The 18,116-nt window shown below is 42.7% G+C and overlaps 5 protein-coding genes across 7 annotated transcripts; 2 read left to right on the top strand and 3 right to left on the bottom strand.

Moving 5' to 3' along the window:
* Positions 1–539: 539 nt before the first annotated feature.
* Dbct (Dihydrolipoamide branched chain transacylase E2) lies at positions 540–4,888 on the bottom strand. Its single transcript, XM_064700221.1, has 5 exons — positions 4,650–4,888; positions 4,466–4,582; positions 3,145–3,813; positions 1,910–2,308; positions 540–803 (listed from the first exon to the last, which is right to left on the bottom strand). The coding sequence occupies exons 2-5, from the start codon at positions 4,544–4,546 to the stop codon at positions 570–572; spliced, it is 1,383 nt and encodes a 460-aa protein (XP_064556291.1). The 5' UTR covers positions 4,547–4,582; positions 4,650–4,888; the 3' UTR covers positions 540–569.
* Positions 4,889–5,059: 171 nt separating this feature from the next.
* LOC135440847 (translation machinery-associated protein 16 homolog) lies at positions 5,060–6,008 on the top strand. Its single transcript, XM_064700223.1, has 3 exons — positions 5,060–5,221; positions 5,285–5,657; positions 5,720–6,008. The coding sequence occupies exons 1-3, from the start codon at positions 5,219–5,221 to the stop codon at positions 5,899–5,901; spliced, it is 558 nt and encodes a 185-aa protein (XP_064556293.1). The 5' UTR covers positions 5,060–5,218; the 3' UTR covers positions 5,902–6,008.
* A 407-nt stretch (positions 6,009–6,415) lies between these two features.
* Positions 6,416–7,149, top strand: LOC135440792 (cytochrome c oxidase copper chaperone). 2 transcript variants are annotated; one of them, XM_064700138.1, is made up of 3 exons: positions 6,416–6,554; positions 6,633–6,820; positions 6,890–7,149. In XM_064700138.1, the coding sequence occupies exons 2-3, from the start codon at positions 6,657–6,659 to the stop codon at positions 6,972–6,974; spliced, it is 249 nt and encodes an 82-aa protein (XP_064556208.1). In that variant the 5' UTR covers positions 6,416–6,554; positions 6,633–6,656; the 3' UTR covers positions 6,975–7,149. The 2 variants fall into 2 exon arrangements, with proteins under 2 accessions (XP_064556208.1, XP_064556209.1); XM_064700139.1 differs by having other exon boundaries at positions 6,435–6,554; positions 6,614–6,820.
* A 306-nt stretch (positions 7,150–7,455) lies between these two features.
* Positions 7,456–9,020, bottom strand: LOC135440790 (microsomal glutathione S-transferase 1). Of its 2 annotated transcripts, XM_064700135.1 has the most exons (4): positions 8,711–9,020; positions 8,614–8,649; positions 7,898–7,977; positions 7,456–7,818 (listed from the first exon to the last, which is right to left on the bottom strand). In XM_064700135.1, the coding sequence occupies exons 1-4, from the start codon at positions 8,894–8,896 to the stop codon at positions 7,566–7,568; spliced, it is 555 nt and encodes a 184-aa protein (XP_064556205.1). In that variant the 5' UTR covers positions 8,897–9,020; the 3' UTR covers positions 7,456–7,565. The 2 variants fall into 2 exon arrangements, with proteins under 2 accessions (XP_064556205.1, XP_064556206.1); XM_064700136.1 differs by lacking the exon at positions 8,614–8,649 and having other exon boundaries at positions 8,711–9,015.
* A 99-nt stretch (positions 9,021–9,119) lies between these two features.
* Positions 9,120–10,668, bottom strand: LOC135440791 (microsomal glutathione S-transferase 1). Its single transcript, XM_064700137.1, has 2 exons — positions 10,300–10,668; positions 9,120–9,372 (listed from the first exon to the last, which is right to left on the bottom strand). Exons 1-2 carry the CDS (start codon positions 10,545–10,547, stop codon positions 9,120–9,122), a joined length of 501 nt encoding a protein of 166 aa, XP_064556207.1. The 5' UTR covers positions 10,548–10,668.
* Positions 10,669–18,116: the final 7,448 nt, after the last annotated feature.

The following is an 18,116-nucleotide window of genomic DNA, read 5'->3' as shown; positions in this document are numbered from 1 at the left end:
GTCCGATTTTCACAAGCTTTGGCTCTTTGTTCATGGTTTCGTCTCTTGATCAATTAAGCAACTACTAAATCAGGCTAAATTCAGCCATAAAAAAAGCTAGATTAGCAGCAGCAGCTGACGAATCGCTTTGCTTAAATCCTTGGATGTTTATTGGACAAACATTTACAACGTTAGAACATAAAAAATAGATATATATATATAAATTTAAAATATACACAAAATTGCAGTTGGACTGCATTAGAAACTACAACAATTGAATTAAGAAATGTTTTTTGTTTTTGAATTGTTTTCCTTTTTGTTATTTGTTTTTTTTTTTAATGGGGGCCATGTGCGCGACGAGCTTAAAGCTAGAGGGGAGACCGCATGGGCGGCGTCTCCCGCTATAAATGCACATTCTGAGGGGGAGTTGGTTAGGAAAAGTGCGTCACATGGCGGCCAAACTGAGTTGCTGTTGTTGTTGTAGAGGTTTTTCCTATGTTTTTTGTAAATAAATGCAAGAGAACAGCCTTAACGGTTGATCAGTGGAGCTGGCCCTGGCCCTGGCCCTGGAGCTGGCCCTGGTCGCGGGCTTAGCGCAGCAAAAAGAGCGCCGGCTGCTCGAGATGCTGTTTCCAGACATTGGAAAAGCTGGCCATGGTGACGCCGTCGATGACCCGATGATCCGCCGACCAGCTGACGCTCATGATGTGCGCCTTGATCACCTCGTCCTTATCATTGAAACGCGGCACAGCCTTGGTCCTTCCCATGGCCCCGATGGCCACCTGGGGCGCCATGATGCACGGATGCGTATAGGTGCCGCCCACCTGTGAGATGAGATAGAACCAGGTAAAAACATTTAAGGCCAGTTTGACAACAATTGTATAGCCTGACAGACAGCTACAGATTTAGTAGCCCTAAACTTTTAAAACTCGAATTAAAGATTTGTCTATGTTCTGTTCCCCAATGACTCAACGACTCTGTCAATCAGTTAGTACGCCGAACAGTCACTCAGTCAGTTAATCAATCAGTCATTCTGTTAGTGATTTAATCGGTCCTTCAATCAGTAAGTCAATCAACCAGGTAATCAGTAAATGAATCAGTGAATTAGTCAGTTAATCAGTTGATCAGTCAATCAATCGGTAAAACAGTCAAACATTTAGCCAAGCCATCAATCAGGCTGATTAGTAAGTCAAATTGTCAGTCTGTCAAACAACCAGGCAATTTATCATTCAGTAAGTCAGTCAATCAGTTAGTTAGTCAATCAGTCAGCCAGACAATCAATCAATCATTCAGCTAGTTGGCCAGCAAGTAAACCAATCACAATCAATCGTACATTCAGTCAATCAGTCACTCAGTCAATTAGATAGTCAATCGGTTATTAAGCCAGACTGTCAATCAAAGTGTCAGTAAATCAAACATTAAGTCAGTTAGTCAGCCAGTCAAACAATCACAATCAATCATAGCCACTCAGTCAATCAATCAATAAATCAGTTAGTCAGTTAATTAGTTAGAAAATCAGCCAGTCAATCATTCGTTCAGTTGGTCACTCAGTCAGTTAAGGTAATGAATCAATCAGTCATTCAGTATGTCAATCAGACTGTCAATCAAAGAGTCAGTAAATCAATCATTAAGTCAGTTAGTCAATTAGTCAGTCAGTCAGTCAAACAATCACAATCAATCATAGCCACACAGTCAATCAATCAATAAATCAGTTAGTCAATCAATTAGTTCGAAAATCAGTTAGTCAAACAGCCAGTCAATCATTCGTTCAGTTGGTCACTCAGTCAGTTAAGGTAATGAATCAATCAGTCAGTCAGTCAGTATGTCAATCAAGAATACATGTACTTCCGGTTCAGATTTACTGACAATACTAGAATACTAGATAATCCCGTCGGCAAGGGTATCATGAGTTCAGTGTGCAGCCACTTACAACGCCAATGTTGGACAAGGAGAAGGTGCCATCGGCAAAGTCCGCTGGGGTCAGGGAGCCAGTGCGTCCGCGCTCGACAAGAGCATTCAGGTCCTTGGCTATCTGAATGATGCCCTTCGCCTGACAGTTCTTAATGTTGGGCACGACCAGGCCCTGCGGCGTGTCAATGGCCACGCTTATGTTGTGTACACCCTTGTAGATAATCGACTCGCTGACCAGATCCAGGGAGCTGTTCACAATCGGATACTTGGCCAGGCCAATGCTGGCCGCCTTAATGCAGAACGGCATAAAGGTTAGCTTGGGCACGCCCTGCTCCTGGGCAGCCGACTGCAGCTGGGCGCGAAACTTAACCAGATTCGACATGTCGATCTCATCGCTGTACGCAAAATGTGGAATTTTCTGTGAAAACAAGAAAATGCTTTAAATGCCTCGCACTATGGAACATCTATTCCTCCAAATATTTCTGTTTTTGGGTGAAGAAATGTATTGCGAATCTATATACCAAGTTTCATATATTTAGCTCTTAAGATCACAGAGTTATGCTCAAAGAGACAAGGCTTAAGAACGATATTTATCGATTTGGAGATATCGATGTTTATCGATTTGTAGGAAACCACGATTAATTTCTAGTAACTTGCTTTGCGCGGGCTACACAAAAACATACTTAACGAATTGCATGCAACTAGTGTTATAGCCACAGCGAAAACTTCACTTTTAAAATCGATATTTATCGATTTTTATAAAAATATCGCTTAAAAATGAGATAAACGTGGCCTGGGTTTGATATATAAGCCAAATTTGGTGCCGTCAGCTCTTTAAATTTCCTAGATATGCTTAAGAGCTCGAAACCGAAAATCGATATATATCGATATATATCGATTTGTGCAGAATGGAAGAGTTATCGGGGGAAAAGTAGCTAACTGTGGTCTGCGTATGACATATATATAACGAGCATACCAAATTTTGTGTAACTCTCAGAGATGTGCTAAAAGTATCGATACTGAAAATCGATATTTATCGTTGCTTAGCGCTATCTCTATAAAACTTGCATGGAATCGGCGGAGCGTAAGCAAACAGTTAATTAATCTCTGCAAAGCGTGAGCTAAAAAAAATAAATTTCAATTATGCACAAAGCAGCTCATCTGCCAATCGATAATTATCGATTTTGTGAAAATGTTGAGCTAACACTGATAGCTAAGAAGGAAAACAAAAGCAGGGTATAACGTTTAACGTACCAGCGATTCCGTCATGGACTTGAGCATGGCCTTGCGAACGCCTTTGAGCGGCTCGACGCGATCCGCAGGCGCCGCCACGTCCGGAGCAGCTGCAGCTGGAGGAGCCGCCGCTGCCGCCTGCCTGATCAAATTGCTGGGATGGGGCACATTTGTGCCCGGCGGCACTTGACCCAAATACTCGAGCACATCGCCCTTGAGGACGCGTCCATTCTTGCCCGTTGGCGGCACCTCAAACAGATTCACCTTGTGCTCCTTGGCCAGGCGGCGAACGGCGGGCGTGGCCGGGGTTATGTGACGCCCAGCGCCAGCCTGGACACCAGCGTTAGGTTGAGCGGGCTCCATGTCGCTGCTGTCGCTGCTGCTGCTGCTGCTGCCGTCCTCATCATCGTCCGCATCCTCCACCTCGAACTCGAGCAGCGGCTTGCCGACCAGCGCCAGCTCATCGATGCTGTGATAGATTTTCGTGATTTTGCCATCGTAGCGGCTGGTTATCGTCACCGATGCCTTGTCCGACTGCACCTCGCACAGGTTGTCGAACTGCTCGACGGTGTCGCCCACCTTCACGTACCACTCCTTGACGGTCACCTCCCTGATGCCCTCCCCGATGTCGCTCAGGTTGAAGGCCACCTTCTTCTCCAGGCAGGGCGTCAAGTGCAGGCAACGCGCCAGCTTAAAACAAACAACATACAAATTCCAAATGTTCAATTCGAATTTCAATACAAAGTGCAAATTCTACAAAAAACAGGAGTCGCGGCTGACCGACTGGCAGTTACCCTGTAGACAGCTAAAAATATATATTACTCAAAATATATTCTCTTTAAATCGATATTTATCGATATTTTGACAGTTAATCTCATTCTTCTAACAAACAGACAGACACTGATCGAGCATACATGTATATATATGTCCATGGCGTGTCTTCCTCCACATGTTACATGCACACTCTCAAAACCCAATATACCCTCTCTTGAACATATATTAAATAGGGTGCAGCGCATAGAATTGTAAAGTCAAGTAAACATGCGCCCCCTTTCGGAATTCATGCTACAACAGCAACACAACTGGCCCTCTCTATCTCGCCCTCTCTCTCGCTCTCTCTCTCTCTCTCTTTCGCGTAGAGGCATGCTATTGCGCTCGCACGCATGCAGGCCATTGGCTGCTCGAATTGACACTTGTTGTGCGCGAATTCGATTACATAACAGAACATTGCAGAACTTCGCGAACTTGCCGTTTGTCGTCGCTTTAGCAGCTCTTCAAGAGCCATCAGAAAGGTGTATAGAAAACGTATTTAATTGAAATCATTATAAATGCATGTACTCACAGTGAGTGGCCTCGAGCGACGACAGTTTCTGAGCAGCCAATATGTGCTGGCATTGCGGAGCAGGTGTGTTGCCATTGCCATAATGTGTGCCGCGTTGGTTAAAGCGTTTTGACTGGCCTGTAAGTGTTAGATGAAGCACATTTGTGTTATGCCTGCGCTGGCTGTTTAACTGGACATCAAATACCTTTAAATGCTGCGAAATGTGTGCGTCGACGCGTTACAACCACTCAACTGCCCCCTAATGATCGCCCTTATAAAGCGAACTTGCGGCTCTGAGTTTGTTTTGCATTTGCCAGCTGTTTGCCAGGTGGAGCTGATCATCGCGCTGGCGCCAGCTACCGGTTTAACGACACAATATCGATAGGCTGCGGCGAAAGTATCGATTGCCGTGCACGGTGATGCACGAATTGGTAGGCTGATCGTTGCCATGGCTCCACCTAGCGACCGTATTGTTAGGTACGCCAAAAAAAATGCTAACACATGCTCGTTAGATTCATTTTTCTAAATTTATTAAAACAGTTATGTCATGTTACTTAGGCTGAAATAAAAAAAATGTACACCTGCAGCTTATATATTAATTTATAGCTGCGGCCGTTGAGCTGCGAGCTGACGTGAAAATGGCTAGATTGCCAACACTGCAACTGTGCAAATCAAAATGGTTATCGTTGCGCTTGCGCCCTCTAGCGCCAACGGCAGCCGTACTATCGATAGCTGCCAACAGCTGAACCAAACAAAAACAACGTGCTCACCACAATGGCAAGTCGTGGAAATCTTATTTATTTTTAACAAATATAATAAATGTAGTTATAATAATTGCAGACGAACTTGCGCAAGGAGCTGGAGAAATGCAAACACCCGAACAGCCGTAAGACCAAGGCGCTCGGCAAGAAGGCGCGCCGGCAGAACAACAAGCACAAAGTGCGGCTCGGCCATGCCATTAAAAGCAATCTGATGGGCGAGAAGCTGAGCTGGTTTCTGGGCCACATCGACGAGGGCCGAACAACGCCGCTTAATCCGCAGGAATTCGAGAATCTAATTGCGCTCTATCTGCAACGTTTCGACGAGGAACTGGCGCAAATCGCGCTAAAGCAATCAATTGGCAAACATCGCGCCAATCAGCACGCGGCGCGTCGTGATGTTATTAACATAACGCTGGAAAAGGAGCGCAACGAGTACCAAAGCGGCGGCATGGGTGAGCGACAGCCAAACCCAGGTTTATTAGACAAACCAAATTGCATTTTTTCCATTCCACAGAAATGCTGAACCTGTGCGATGCGGCCAAATTCAAGGCGCTGCTCGACTGGGATGGCAGCGCCTTGAGCGTGCAGCATTTAAAGCTAGATTTGGTCTCGCACAACATGCTGCAGCGGCTAAAGCAGCCGCCGGCAGCCGCAAGCGGAAGCGGCGCCAAAACGCAGCAAATGGAGACGGTATAAAAAACAGTTGTTATAATTCTCTCTTTTATTTCAATAAATAATATCTAGCTAACTGTAGTCACGAATAAAAAAAAACAAACCATTGCATTGTTTGCATATCGATAACAGTTGCGATAGTTGACCTGCATTGCGCGCGATAATCGCCAGTGCTGTCGGCCTTTGAGCAGAAAAAAAGCTAGCTGCGGGTTGAAAATTGAAAATAAAGTCTGTACATATATATATGTATGTGCAGCAGATTTGTTTGTTAATATGCGCAAATGTAATCTACTTCACTATTACCCGTAAATATTTTGTTTGCAACATTTAATTATATATATATTTATGCCCCGTACTATCATGATCTTAATAAGCGTGACAAGTTCCCTTTAATACAATTTAGTATCAAATTAACTAAAAAAAAAAGGGAAAAAACAAAATCGGAATTCCCGCTGAAATGTTCTTAAATTGCACTCGAAAAAAAAAAGCCAAAATTTAACTGTAAAAAAGCCGGATGGACAACACTGCCAAGCACGTGCGCTGCAGCGCTGCCTATCGATAGGCAAAGGCACAGCTGTTTGACGTATGTTCGTGTGTGTGTGAACTTGAATTGTTATTTGTGTGCGCCGATAAATAGAATTGTGGTGAAATAAAGTGCACATATATTTTGATTTTTGGTAAGTTTTATTACATAAACAAAGGCAAGCAAAAGTGCAACGTATTAAACTAATAGCAGCGCATTTTTTTGTCTCAAGTCACGCGTAAATAACACAAACACAATGGGCAGCAATTCATCCAAGGGAGTCGGAGTCGTGGAGACCGCTGCAGCGCCCGCGCTCAAGGCCACAGACACAGCGTCCGCCGCCGGCGGTGTCAGCGGTGACAAACCCAAATGCAAAGCCTGCTGTGCCTGTCCCGAAACGAAGCGTGCACGTGATCAATGGTAAGTAAATGCAGATGACGCAACATATTCTGGTTTTTTCATAATGAATTGACCATTTCTGCTGTGCAGCATTGTGGAAAACGGCGAGGAGAACTGCACAAAGCTCATTGAGGCGCACAAGCAGTGCATGCGCGATGCTGGCTTCAATATCTAAAGCTGGAGCTGGGCGGTGTGGTCGGAGTACTTAGAATAAGGCGGCAGACCCTCACTTCGTAGTCGCTGCGCCGAGCTCCTTAACTAAAATTACTCTCTCTTTTTTTGTTTCGTTGAGATATAAGCTAATTATAGTTAATTTAATGGAAAACATAAACCAAAATTGTTGATACCAATTGCATGTTTCGATCCACTGTTTACCCGCTCACGGGAAGGCTGCAGCTGTGACGTCACAAAGTCCCGCGCTGTTGCAGCTAGTTATTTATGTATTGAGTTAACATACAATTACAAAGAAAAAACCTTAAAGCTCTGCAGCCCTAGACCAGTTTGTGCTGCCCTGGCAACGTGCGCCAGTGACGTCAGCGTGCCACTGTTTGCCTGCAAGTATCACGCTGCAGCTGTGACGTCACAAAACGCGCGCTGGTGCAGCTACTAAGTTATTTATTGAGTTTGCGTACAATTACAAAAAAAAAAAACCTTAAAGCTCAGCAACCCTAGACCAGTTTGTGCTACCCTGGCAATATGAGCCAGTGACGTCAGCGCGCGCGCTAAGTTGGCGCTATTTCTTAAATCTAACAATTGTTGAATTCACTTAAATAAAACGCAGGGTACGCAAGGCAACTACGGCGGCCATGTAGAAGGTAATCAGCATCATGGTGGCAAAGGCGAGAATACGCGATGGCTGTGGCACTGGATAGACGGCATAGACGAGCGTGTGGACAATGCGTGCAATGGCAGCCACGCGGAACAGATTGCAGGCCACCAGGGGATTGGGGTTGGTGCACACATAGATCAAGGCCATGATAAAGTAGGGCAAAATATTCTCCATGTCATTGCGATGCGCTCTACAGAGAGAGAAAGAGAGAGAGAGAGGGCGCGTGAGCTGTCTGCCTATTCCAGGTCCTGTTTCTGGACGCAACCCACCTGCGCACGCGTTCCACGTGCGGATCATCGAACTGCACTTCAATGTTCTTGAAGAACAGATCCTCCTCGTTGGGAAATACCTGAAAAGTGGTAGCAGGCAATTTTTAACTGGAATACGCCGATTGGAAGGTAAGCAGAAACCATTTCCACTTAAGATTTTGCTTAAGTGCAAGCGAGAGGGAAAGTCAAGAACAAGGGTGATTGGGTGGGGGGATTGCCGAGCGCGCACACGTCACATTTGTGTGTGGCAAAATAGCTCACTCGTTTGCGCGTTGAGTGTAATTGCGATGTTGAGTGTATGGGCGAAAGGGAAAGTAATTAACAGTAATGTTAAAGAAAACAAAAATTGTAAATTGAATAATGTTAACATGAGCCACACGCAATGCTGGCTTGCATTAACAGAGAGCGTTCAGTGTGCATTTTAAAGAGAGAGAGAGAAAGACACTCAAACTTGCGTGTAATTGCGATCGACAGTGTATGGGACGCTTCAGCGTGCAAATGAGAGCGAGAGTAAAACAGATGCCAAAGAGAGCAGGATTATGAATGGAAGTATGTATGTTAAGGAGCTTGGTGAGCAGCTCGTTTACTCAATGTTTGAGTGCAGTTCCCGTGCTTGAGTGCAGTTCTGATCGACAGCTTGAGTGAATGAGAGTGAGAGTAAAAAGTGGGCTTTTGGGTGCCACACTGTACACTGTACATATGCATGAGGGATTTACCTTGCGCCGCACAGCCAGTGGGACCAGACCCAGCAGCTGTGAAAATGTTAAATGCGACATGAGCAAGTGCAGCTGGCTGCGTTTGGCCAGGACTCACCTTGTAGCGGAAACGCTGCAGCGCCGTCAGCAGGGACATGAGCAGCATCTTGGCCACCAGCACCGTGGCCCAAAAGAGATAGCAACAGAAGACAGGATTGTCCAGTGTCAGCAGCTCCATGTTGGCCAGTTGGCTGCCATTATTATTATTATTATTAATATTAATATTATGCATCGGGTTGGACATGGCGAGCGCGTGTTTTGTCTGTGCGGCTGAAGCGAGCTTTGGCAAGTGATCCAATGTGGAGCCAGTTCCAAGCTAGCAGACCAGCAGCAACTGGCCAAACTGGTTCCAAATTTCGCGCGTGTGTGCATATGTGTGTGTGTGCGTGTAAGGCAGAACATAAAATGTTAAACGGCTCATTAAACCGACGCCCCCCCTGCTGCTGCTCCGCCGCCCCTTTTAGATTTTAGATGTATTTAACGGCAGCGATGAGCACATAGATCGCCTCGAAACACACAATGCCAAAAGTTACGAAAAAGCTGAACGCTCGCGTCGGCTGCGGCAGCGGCAGCACCGCGTAGACAATTGTGTGCAGCAGCCGTGCGCTGGCGCCAATGCGTATCAGCAGCTTGGCGGTCAGGGGGTGGGGGCCGCAGGCCACGTAGGCCAGGGACATCAGCAAAAATGGCAGCACATTCTCCAAATCGTTGCGATGGGCCCTGCAAATATGTAGATGAACAGAGTGTGTCAGAGAGAATGAAAGAGAGAGAGAGAGAGTGTGAGTGATGGAGTGAGGGGGGGGGGGGGGTAATGTTAATTTTGCAATGTAAACAAAGAATTGGGTGCCCACACACGACACATTTGCGAAAGAAAGAACCAGTGAAAGTATTTAATTGTACGGGAGCTCAGTGGCTTTCAAACTGTGACAAGGAAATTGCAATTTGCGGATGCATGAGTGTCGCATTAGATATGGATCGATTTTTAGAGCTCTACAATTAGACAGAGAGAGAGAGAGAGAGGGGGGGGTGTCAATTTGGCAATGTAAACAAATAATTGGGTGCCCACACACGACACATTTGCCAAAAAAAGGAACCAGTGAAAGTATTTAATTGTGCTGGAGCTCAGTGGCTTTCAAACTGTGACAAAGGAATAGCATTAAATATGGATCGATTAAAAGGGCTGTAAAATTAAAATTAAGGAATATCGATTTACCCTTTTACCACCAACTATAAATAGACACACACACTTTCTACTCTAGTAAATGTAGCACAGTGTGTGCGACTCATGGAACAGTGTGCGCGAGCGAGAGCGAAAGTCATGCAACACGTCAGTGTTGCCAACTTCCACTTGAAACAAGAATACGAATCAATTATTTAACAGCTAAAGGTGGATACAGCGAATAACTAAACATGGAGAGGCCTATAAATAGCGGCTAAACATTTGTTTCAATTGTGAAAATAGCCAAGTTTAGCTAGAAAAGCTTAAATTGCCGACATGCATAAGAATCAAATGGAACACGCATGATGCATCGTGTGTGGGACCCTTTAATCAGCGTGACGTCACAAATGGGCTTGCGATGGAAAATGTGTTTTGTAATTTGAAGAGATAATTTGGAAGAGATTTTCGATTTTCGATTTTCGACTCACCGACGCACTCGCTCCACATTGGGATCATTGAAACGGACATCGCTGGTCTTGCCCACCCTCAAATCCTCCGGATTGGCAAAGGTTTTGGTCTTGATGCGCTGACGTGCCGTCAACAAGGCCATTAACATCATCTTGAGAATCAGCAGGCTGCTCCAGAATAGATAACAGCAGAAAACCGGATTCGATTTGCTCAGCAATGCCGGACCGACAACCGGACTTATGGACATGTTAATCGTCTCGTTGTTCATATTTAACTGTAGCCGTTAACCGTTTGGCGGTTAACTGTTATTTGTTGTTTGGGCCACCATAACGGCATTACAGCTGGCACGCTTCCCAGCGCCAATATCCTGCATAAATCGCAGCCCCGAACTGACCCCGAACCATGCGACCCGCCCCACCTGCACACAATCGGCAGTTTTACCTGCTCGCAAGTCAATTATTTACCGTCTTTTACCTAATGTTTCCTTGACTTTTCGAATATATATATATATATATGTGTATATATATCTATGGGAATTTAATAATAGCCATAACTGGCGATTGGTAAACTGATACGTGGTATTGCATTTCGAACACAATTGGCAAATATGTGCACACTGGCAAATACTAGGAAAGCATATCTAATATTTATACACATATAAACATATATATACATCACCTGATATCATAGGCCTAGCCCTGGCCAAGAGTGCGTTAGAAAGGAGACATCTCCGATCCCGTAAAGTATATAATATGTATATATACTACATTATATATTCCAGATCAACATCAAAAGTCTCTCTGTTTCTATTCTAGTCTCCCAGTTTTGCATAGATCCCGTCTTTTGGTTGCAGACAGTACATTTGATCGGACCTGATCGGAGCACTATATCATATAGCTGGCAAGTTCCTCTATGGAAAGCTATATTCAGATATTCAGTTATCTATCATATTTAAGTTTCACTGTGCTCCTTTATATATATATACAAATTCGTAACAACATCGGAGCACAATATCATATAGCTTTAATAGAAAGGATCTGTCGAAAATTCTGTTTTCTAGGATATTTTCATCAAGATCAGCATTTACGAACTTCACTATTCTCACATATGTATCTGCCAAGGAGAAATGTCTTACTCATTCTCGTTTTTCTTTTCGCTCAGTTTTCACCGAATTTCCACCCAGGTTCGTGTATTCCAATATCCAAAGTTTTCATCATTAGGATCATATGTTCCTACACTTTACACATTTTGGTTTTTTTTACATTCAACTTTGAAAATGTGTTTAACGCAAATCGCTTGATGAACAAAGAAGTTTTATAGCAGCGCTTAACATCAATTTTCCTTACTACTCACATAGGCAGATTATTGTAAAAAAGGGTACTTGATAGAGTTTTTACGGTGTGGTGACCATCAATCAATCAATCAGTACGTCAGACGAGGAGTCAAGCAGTCAGTTCGTCAGACAATTGGTCTGTGAGTCGGTCAATCAGTCAGTTCGTCCGACTATTGGTCAGTGAGTCAATCAATTAGTCAGTCCGTCCGACTTTTGGTCTGTGAGTCAATCAATCAGTCAGTCCGTCCGACTATTGGTCTGTGAGTCAGTCAATCAAGCAGTCAGTTCGTCAGACAATTGGTCTGTGAGTCAGTCAATCAGTCAGTACGTTAAACAATTGGTTAGTCAGTCAGTCAGTCCGTCCGACTATTGGTCAGCTAGTCAGTCAATCAGTCAGTCCGTCAGACAATTGGTCAGTCAATCAGTCAGTTCGTCCGACTATTGGTCAGTGAGTCAATCAGTCAGTCAGTCCGTTAAACACTGAGTCAGTCAATCAGTCAGTCCGACAGACAATTAGTGAGTCAATCAATCAGTCAGTCTATCCGACTATTTGTCAGTGAGTCAATCAATGTCAGTCCGTTAAACACTGTGTCAGTCAATCAGTCAGTCCGTCAGTCAATTGGTCACTGAGTCAGTCAATCATTCAGTCAATCACTAAGTGAGTCAGTCAGTCGTTCAATCAGTCAGTCAGCTAATTGTTCAAACAATCGCTCATTGAGTCAGTCAATCAGTTCATCATACATGTACGTATGTATATATAACACTGCATGTCATACATATGTACATACGTACATCAACAATTTAAGATAAGATAGTATTGTCTGTCTGTTCTATTTTATAATATGAAGTTTTTCAGTTCTTGAGCTACTTTCCCAATGCGTGCCAAAGATTTGAAATGTAGGAACTACACGAATCTTATCACATATTGTTTATTGGTGCAGTTCAAGAGCAACATCTATAGCACACACACACACACACACACACACACACACACACAGACACACACAAACACGCACAGCTCTAGAATTCGCACATCCAAAAATAAAAGATCAAGGTTGCGTTTAGCAAACAACAAAATACACAAGAGAAGCAAAAACAAAAAAAACAAAAACACAATCAAAAACAAAATATGAAAAAAGCTTGCGCACATACATGCACACATGCATACATACATATGTATGTACATGTGTGCGCATACATACAAACAAATAGATTATTATAATAGACAACATGAAGAACTCAAACGGCAACGGAAGCGGGCCGAGAAGAAGCAGCAGAGAACCGCTACAAAAAAAACAGCAATAAGCGCAGAAATTAGCATTGCTTAAACTCAAAGTTCATCACAGCCGGCGAATTAACAATATAATTGTATAAGTGTGTGCGTGTGTGTGTGTGTGTGTGTGTGTGTGTGTGTGTGTGTGTGTGTATAACTATCAGTGCATGCTTTCATGCAAAGCTTAGTTAACCGTTTGTCATTGAGGCAAACTAAAAAGCAGGCCCAGCCAGCAATAAAATGCAAAAACAAATTCGCTGCCGTTCTCTATGTGTGTGTGTGTGTGTGTGCATGCAGCGACATCTGTTGTGTGTAGTTTGCAAGTACATGTGCACTCGTGTTGATCGGCTGCCTAAACTATAGACGCGTGTGGCATGTCAAACTGTACCCCCAAGATGGCAGCATGTGTGCGTATGCACTATGCATGTACACACATACATACATACATACATACGTATATGCTTGCATATGTATGTATGAAATGACGTATGCCAAGAGTTGGTCTTTGCTCGCGGCCGCAACTTGTCTAAATTTAGTCAAAGAGCAAAGAGTTCTTCTTGCTGCTGCTGCCGCTGCTGCTGCTGCTGCTGTCCAACAAATGAAACTTGGCGCTCGCTCATCGAATTTTCTCAATGCTTCGCAACGGAGGCGGCGGCGGCAGCGCTGCTGCTGCTGCGTCGTCGTCGTCATTAGCCACGCAGACGGCGACGCCGGCGGCGACACGTAGAGCGTTCAAAGTCCAATTGTCTGGCTGTTTTTTTTTTCTTCTTTTTCTTTCGATGTTGTTGTTTCTTGTTGCTTGTTTCTCTTGCGGTCGGTCTGCTTCATGACGAATTCCGTTTAACATTTAAACGGGGCACGCACACACACACCCTAGACAAGGGGCGAGAGAGAGAGAGAGAGGGAGAGCGAGCGCGAGCGAGCGAGCCAGTCAGACTGTGACTGCATTAAGGATCATCAAGTGGTTAACGCTAACCGTTATCCGAGCTTAACAGGTGCCTTGCCCTCCCTAGTTAAATTGGGAATGAATTGACCCAAGTAACTCGAGTTCTGGGCAACATATTGACTGGAAATTGATACTCAAGGAGTTCCATTAGTTCATATGTTCGAATAATAATATGCACTACATATTTATTCAATTCGAAAAGCTGAAATAGACCCAAGTAACTCGGGTTCTGGACATCTTTCATTTGCTTGGCAAGTAATATCTATAAAAAGATGCTCAATAGACTTAAAGTAACGCCGGTTTATACCTGACTTCATAATGTATGTCTATAAAACCCATTTACTAGGCACTTTCCATGGAGATCTCAAAGCTAACGTGTTTTATAGCATATGTTAGACATAATAACCATCAAAAGACTCAGATAACTCGAGTTCTAGCCAATATCTGACATAGCATTCGCTTCCAGGCATATCTTATGTACTTGCCTAGCAATTTCTATAGGGTTTTTATAAGCTTCCACGTTTCCAGTTATTCAAATAAAGTTGTATGGCAAAAAAAAAAACCACCAACAGACCCAACGAACTCAGTTGCTAGATAATGAATGCCTTGGGAATCGATATATTCACGTACTCCCAACTACATAATGTACATACATATATCTATAAAGATGCCTATGCATGAAGCATCAATAGACTTGGTCAACCTCAAGAACCCTATATCTCCATCCGTGTGATAAGAGTTTTTATTTGACAGACGGCTTAAATGTTCGTTCAGCGCCTCTAGAAAACTTTTACCATACGATTATTTGGCTTGCTTATCTGGACAACAACAATCAGAAATCTACAGAAATGCGCATTGAGTACATTCTTCTTCTTCTTTTTTTTTTTTGTCGAAAGAGCGATAACGTCTGGAATGAAAACATGAAAAGCGTACGAACAGCGACTCATCCAAATTACGCATGATTAACGTAATGAATGCCGTATTTTCCGCTGTACAAAGTCCACATACATACATACAAATATCATCTGTTCTCTCTTCTTCTCTTCTTCCTTTTTGTTTCGGATACACACGAATTGCTTGAAATGAAGCCAGATGGAACTTAACTCTGGACTTTACATGCACACACTATGGACCCAATATGGTGCATAAGTGTGTACATATATGCACATTAATCCGAGGCCCGATAAGAACGATGAGTGTCAATAACCGACAACGCAACGGTTATTTGGAGCGAGTGACTTCATTAGGAGGTATTGGGAGGGAGTCTTACGAAACGGCGCAATCCACAGATAATATAGCTCTATTGCCGTCTAGCTAAACAGACATTATCTCTGATAAAAGAGTATAAAAAAATAAATAAACAAAACTAAATGTTATTATCGGGCTGTCAAAGTTGAAATACCCTTGCAGACATTTAGTTAAGGTTCTAGACAGATTTTTGATTTGATATAAAAAGATTATAAAGCTGTCCGATCTTGTTGAGATTTTGTCGTTATGTTCATAAGTCAACAAAGTATGTTAAGATACTTTTTTTTCCAAACAGGAAACTAATTTTCGACTAATATTTTCCATACATATATATATATATGATATAGTCGCCCGACTTGTGCCTAGCTCCAAAATTGATTGTTTTGACTCAATCTGACATCAGTTCTGAAGGCGAAACGCGACTCGAACTCAGTTTTTTGTTTGTCGAAACGAACCTTGAATCGAATCAGTAGCCCAAAAAGGAGTCTAAACTAGTTCCGAATTGGTTCAATTGGTTCGTAGTTACATATTATTGAAGCGTTTAGAGATATTTAAGATATAAATCTTTAAAAGATCCCTAAGCTGAATGATATATCATTAAAAATTAAAAGAAATGAAATTAGCCAAGGTTTGAACCAGAATTCTGGCACGCGTTGGTTTGAACTTTTTGTTGCTCTTGTTGTTAACAAAGAAAGGAAACACGGACACGACCATAAAAATGGGCCTACTCAAGATATACATATGTATATATACCTAATGGGATGAGACCCATTTGTTGGTACAAAAAGAAATACCCTCTCGGAAAGGGTATACAAAATTCTGCACAACTATTGAGTAAAGCTCAAGATGCGTTTGCGATATTTAAGATATGTACTTACTTGCAATATCCCTAATCTTCAGAAATGAGATCGAGCAAAGTTTGAACCAGAATCTGGTACGCATTGGTTCAAACTTTGTTTGATAATTCACAATGCTAAATATGTATATATCTAATGGGATCTGATCGAGGGGCAAATTGGATAACTCAATGGAAATACCCTCTCGGAAAGGGTATACAAAATTCTGCACAACTATTGCATAAAACGCAAATATTTACCTTTAATATTTGAGCATGTTTAGATTTACAATTTGTTGATGTTATTGTATGTGTTATTAGAGCGCCTAATAAACAGTTACGACGAACCCTTATTGCCTGTTACAGCCCGACTCTGAATTGATTTACAATGTTGTAAATATACATTTTTAGAGGGTACCCCAATACAAATTGGTGCGCAGCTCGTAAATGCGATTACGACGGGCCCAAAGTCGACAAATATGTACTTTGGGTGCTATAGCTCATTATAGCTACATATATAGCGATTTAGATACCGATATCGGCGATAAGCTCGCCAATTGGCGCCCAAAACTGGATTACAGCGCGTTACCAGATATGACGACAACGTTAATTAGTTGAACTTTGGAATAATCTGAGATACCCCGAGTGTCTCTGTGTGTGTGTGTGTGTGTGTGTGTGTGTGTGTGTGTGTGTGTGTGTGTGTGTGTGTGTGTTTGGCTTGTGGTTAGCGGTTGAGAAGTCACCGAACGGAACTGGGCCACGTACCAGACGGCTGATTGGGTACATACCACTTATGGCCAGCGTCTGGAATGGCTTATCAACCGGACCCGGACCCAGACGGCTTTTCGTTGGACCTCGTATACCCCATTGAAGGGTCAGCGAGTGCCCCGAAATATAAGTTTCTTTCTCTTCCCCCTTTGCTTTCGATATTCAACCAAATTCGATAAATATCGATTTTTAGCCCTGATTTTCGCTGAATATAGATCAGTTTCTCTCTCTCTCTCTCTCTCTCTCTCTCTGTCTCTTCGTCTCCCCGCATTTCTGTCTCTGTTTTCGATAACTCTTCAATCGAACCAAATTCGATAAATATCGATTTTCAGCCCTGATTTTCATGACCATATCTCGCTGAATATATATCAGTTTCTCTCGCTCTCTCTTTCTGTCTCTCTCTCTCTCTGTCTATCTCTCTCTCTCTCTGTCTCTTCGTCTCCCCGCATTTCTGTCTATGTTTTCGATAACTCTTCAATCGAACCAAATTCGATAAATATCGATTTTCAGCCCTGATTTTCATGACCATATCTCGCTGAATATATATCAGTTTCTCTCGCTCTCTCTTTCTGTCTCTCTCTCTCTCTCTCTGCCTCTTCCTCTCCCTTTTTTTTGGCTCTATTTTCGATAACTCTTCAATCGAACCAAATTCGATAAATATCGATTTTCAGCCCTGATTTTCATGACCATATCTCGCTGAATATAGATCAGTTTCTCTCGCTCTCCCTCTCTCTCTGACTCTTTCTTTTTTTTCTCCCTTTTTTTTCGTCTTTGGTTTCGATAAGTCTATACAATCGCTCTCTCCATCTTCAACCAGATTCGATAATTATCGATATTCATCCTGACTTTAATGACCATATCTCGCGGAATGTAGACAAATATCTCTCTCTTTATCTCCCCCTATTTTCTTTTTCTTTGCGATAGCTCTACTGAATACAACCAAAATCGATAAATATCGATTTTCAGCACTGATATTTTAAGACCATATCTGGCTTGATTTAAAAGCTAGTTACAGCAAATTTGTTTGCAAAGTTCTCTTATACTGTGCGTTCATCAAGCTGTTAACTTTTCTCATTCTCTACATTGATCGATAAATATCGATTTTCAATTGTAGTCTTGCTAGCAGAGCATGCAGAATTTGACACCAAGAGTTAAGTACTTTAAATTAACGATAACTTTACTAATTTACCCAAAAAATCGATAAATATCGATTGTCAACATTGGCTTTAATGATCATATTTTGCCAGAATTTCAATGCTAGATACCAAATTTGTCATATATCTAGTGTCATATATATTCTATAGTCGCCATAGATCAAGAATATTTACCAGTTCGAAGAATATTTACCTACCTTAGTTGGGGGCATAATCTAATATATATAATATAATAATGAACACAGAAGTTGAGGTTAAGAGTACATTTTCCACTCTGTGA

The sequence above is a fragment of the Drosophila montana genome, unplaced genomic scaffold (assembly GCF_035044405.1).
Source record: "Drosophila montana isolate Dmon_TW-CO22-7 unplaced genomic scaffold, ASM3504440v1 contig_1687_1, whole genome shotgun sequence".
In the NCBI taxonomy this organism is placed as follows: domain Eukaryota; kingdom Metazoa; phylum Arthropoda; class Insecta; order Diptera; family Drosophilidae; genus Drosophila; species Drosophila montana.
The sequence above is the reverse complement of the archived record's forward strand: the minus strand, read 5'-3'. Positions and strand labels throughout refer to the sequence as shown.

Coding starts and splice junctions, on each gene's coding strand:
- Dbct (XM_064700221.1), bottom strand. CDS start 4,546: ATGGCAATGGCAACACACCTGCTCCGCAATGCCAGCACATATTGGCTG. Junction 3,814..4,465: donor GTCGCTCGAGGCCACTCACT/GTGAGTACATGC, acceptor GTTTGTTTTAAG/CTGGCGCGTTGCCTGCACTT. Junction 2,309..3,144: donor AGTCCATGACGGAATCGCTG/GTACGTTAAACG, acceptor TTGTTTTCACAG/AAAATTCCACATTTTGCGTA.
- LOC135440847 (XM_064700223.1), top strand. Junction 5,658..5,719: donor GTACCAAAGCGGCGGCATGG/GTGAGCGACAGC, acceptor TCCATTCCACAG/AAATGCTGAACCTGTGCGAT.
- LOC135440792 (XM_064700138.1), top strand. CDS start 6,657: ATGGGCAGCAATTCATCCAAGGGAGTCGGAGTCGTGGAGACCGCTGCA. Junction 6,821..6,889: donor AAGCGTGCACGTGATCAATG/GTAAGTAAATGC, acceptor TCTGCTGTGCAG/CATTGTGGAAAACGGCGAGG.
- LOC135440790 (XM_064700135.1), bottom strand. CDS start 8,896: ATGTCCAACCCGATGCATAATATTAATATTAATAATAATAATAATAAT. Junction 7,978..8,613: donor CACTGGCTGTGCGGCGCAAG/GTAAATCCCTCA, acceptor ACCACTTTTCAG/GTATTTCCCAACGAGGAGGA. Junction 7,819..7,897: donor CACGTGGAACGCGTGCGCAG/GTGGGTTGCGTC, acceptor CTCTCTCTGTAG/AGCGCATCGCAATGACATGG.
- LOC135440791 (XM_064700137.1), bottom strand. CDS start 10,547: ATGAACAACGAGACGATTAACATGTCCATAAGTCCGGTTGTCGGTCCG. Junction 9,373..10,299: donor AATGTGGAGCGAGTGCGTCG/GTGAGTCGAAAA, acceptor ACATATTTGCAG/GGCCCATCGCAACGATTTGG.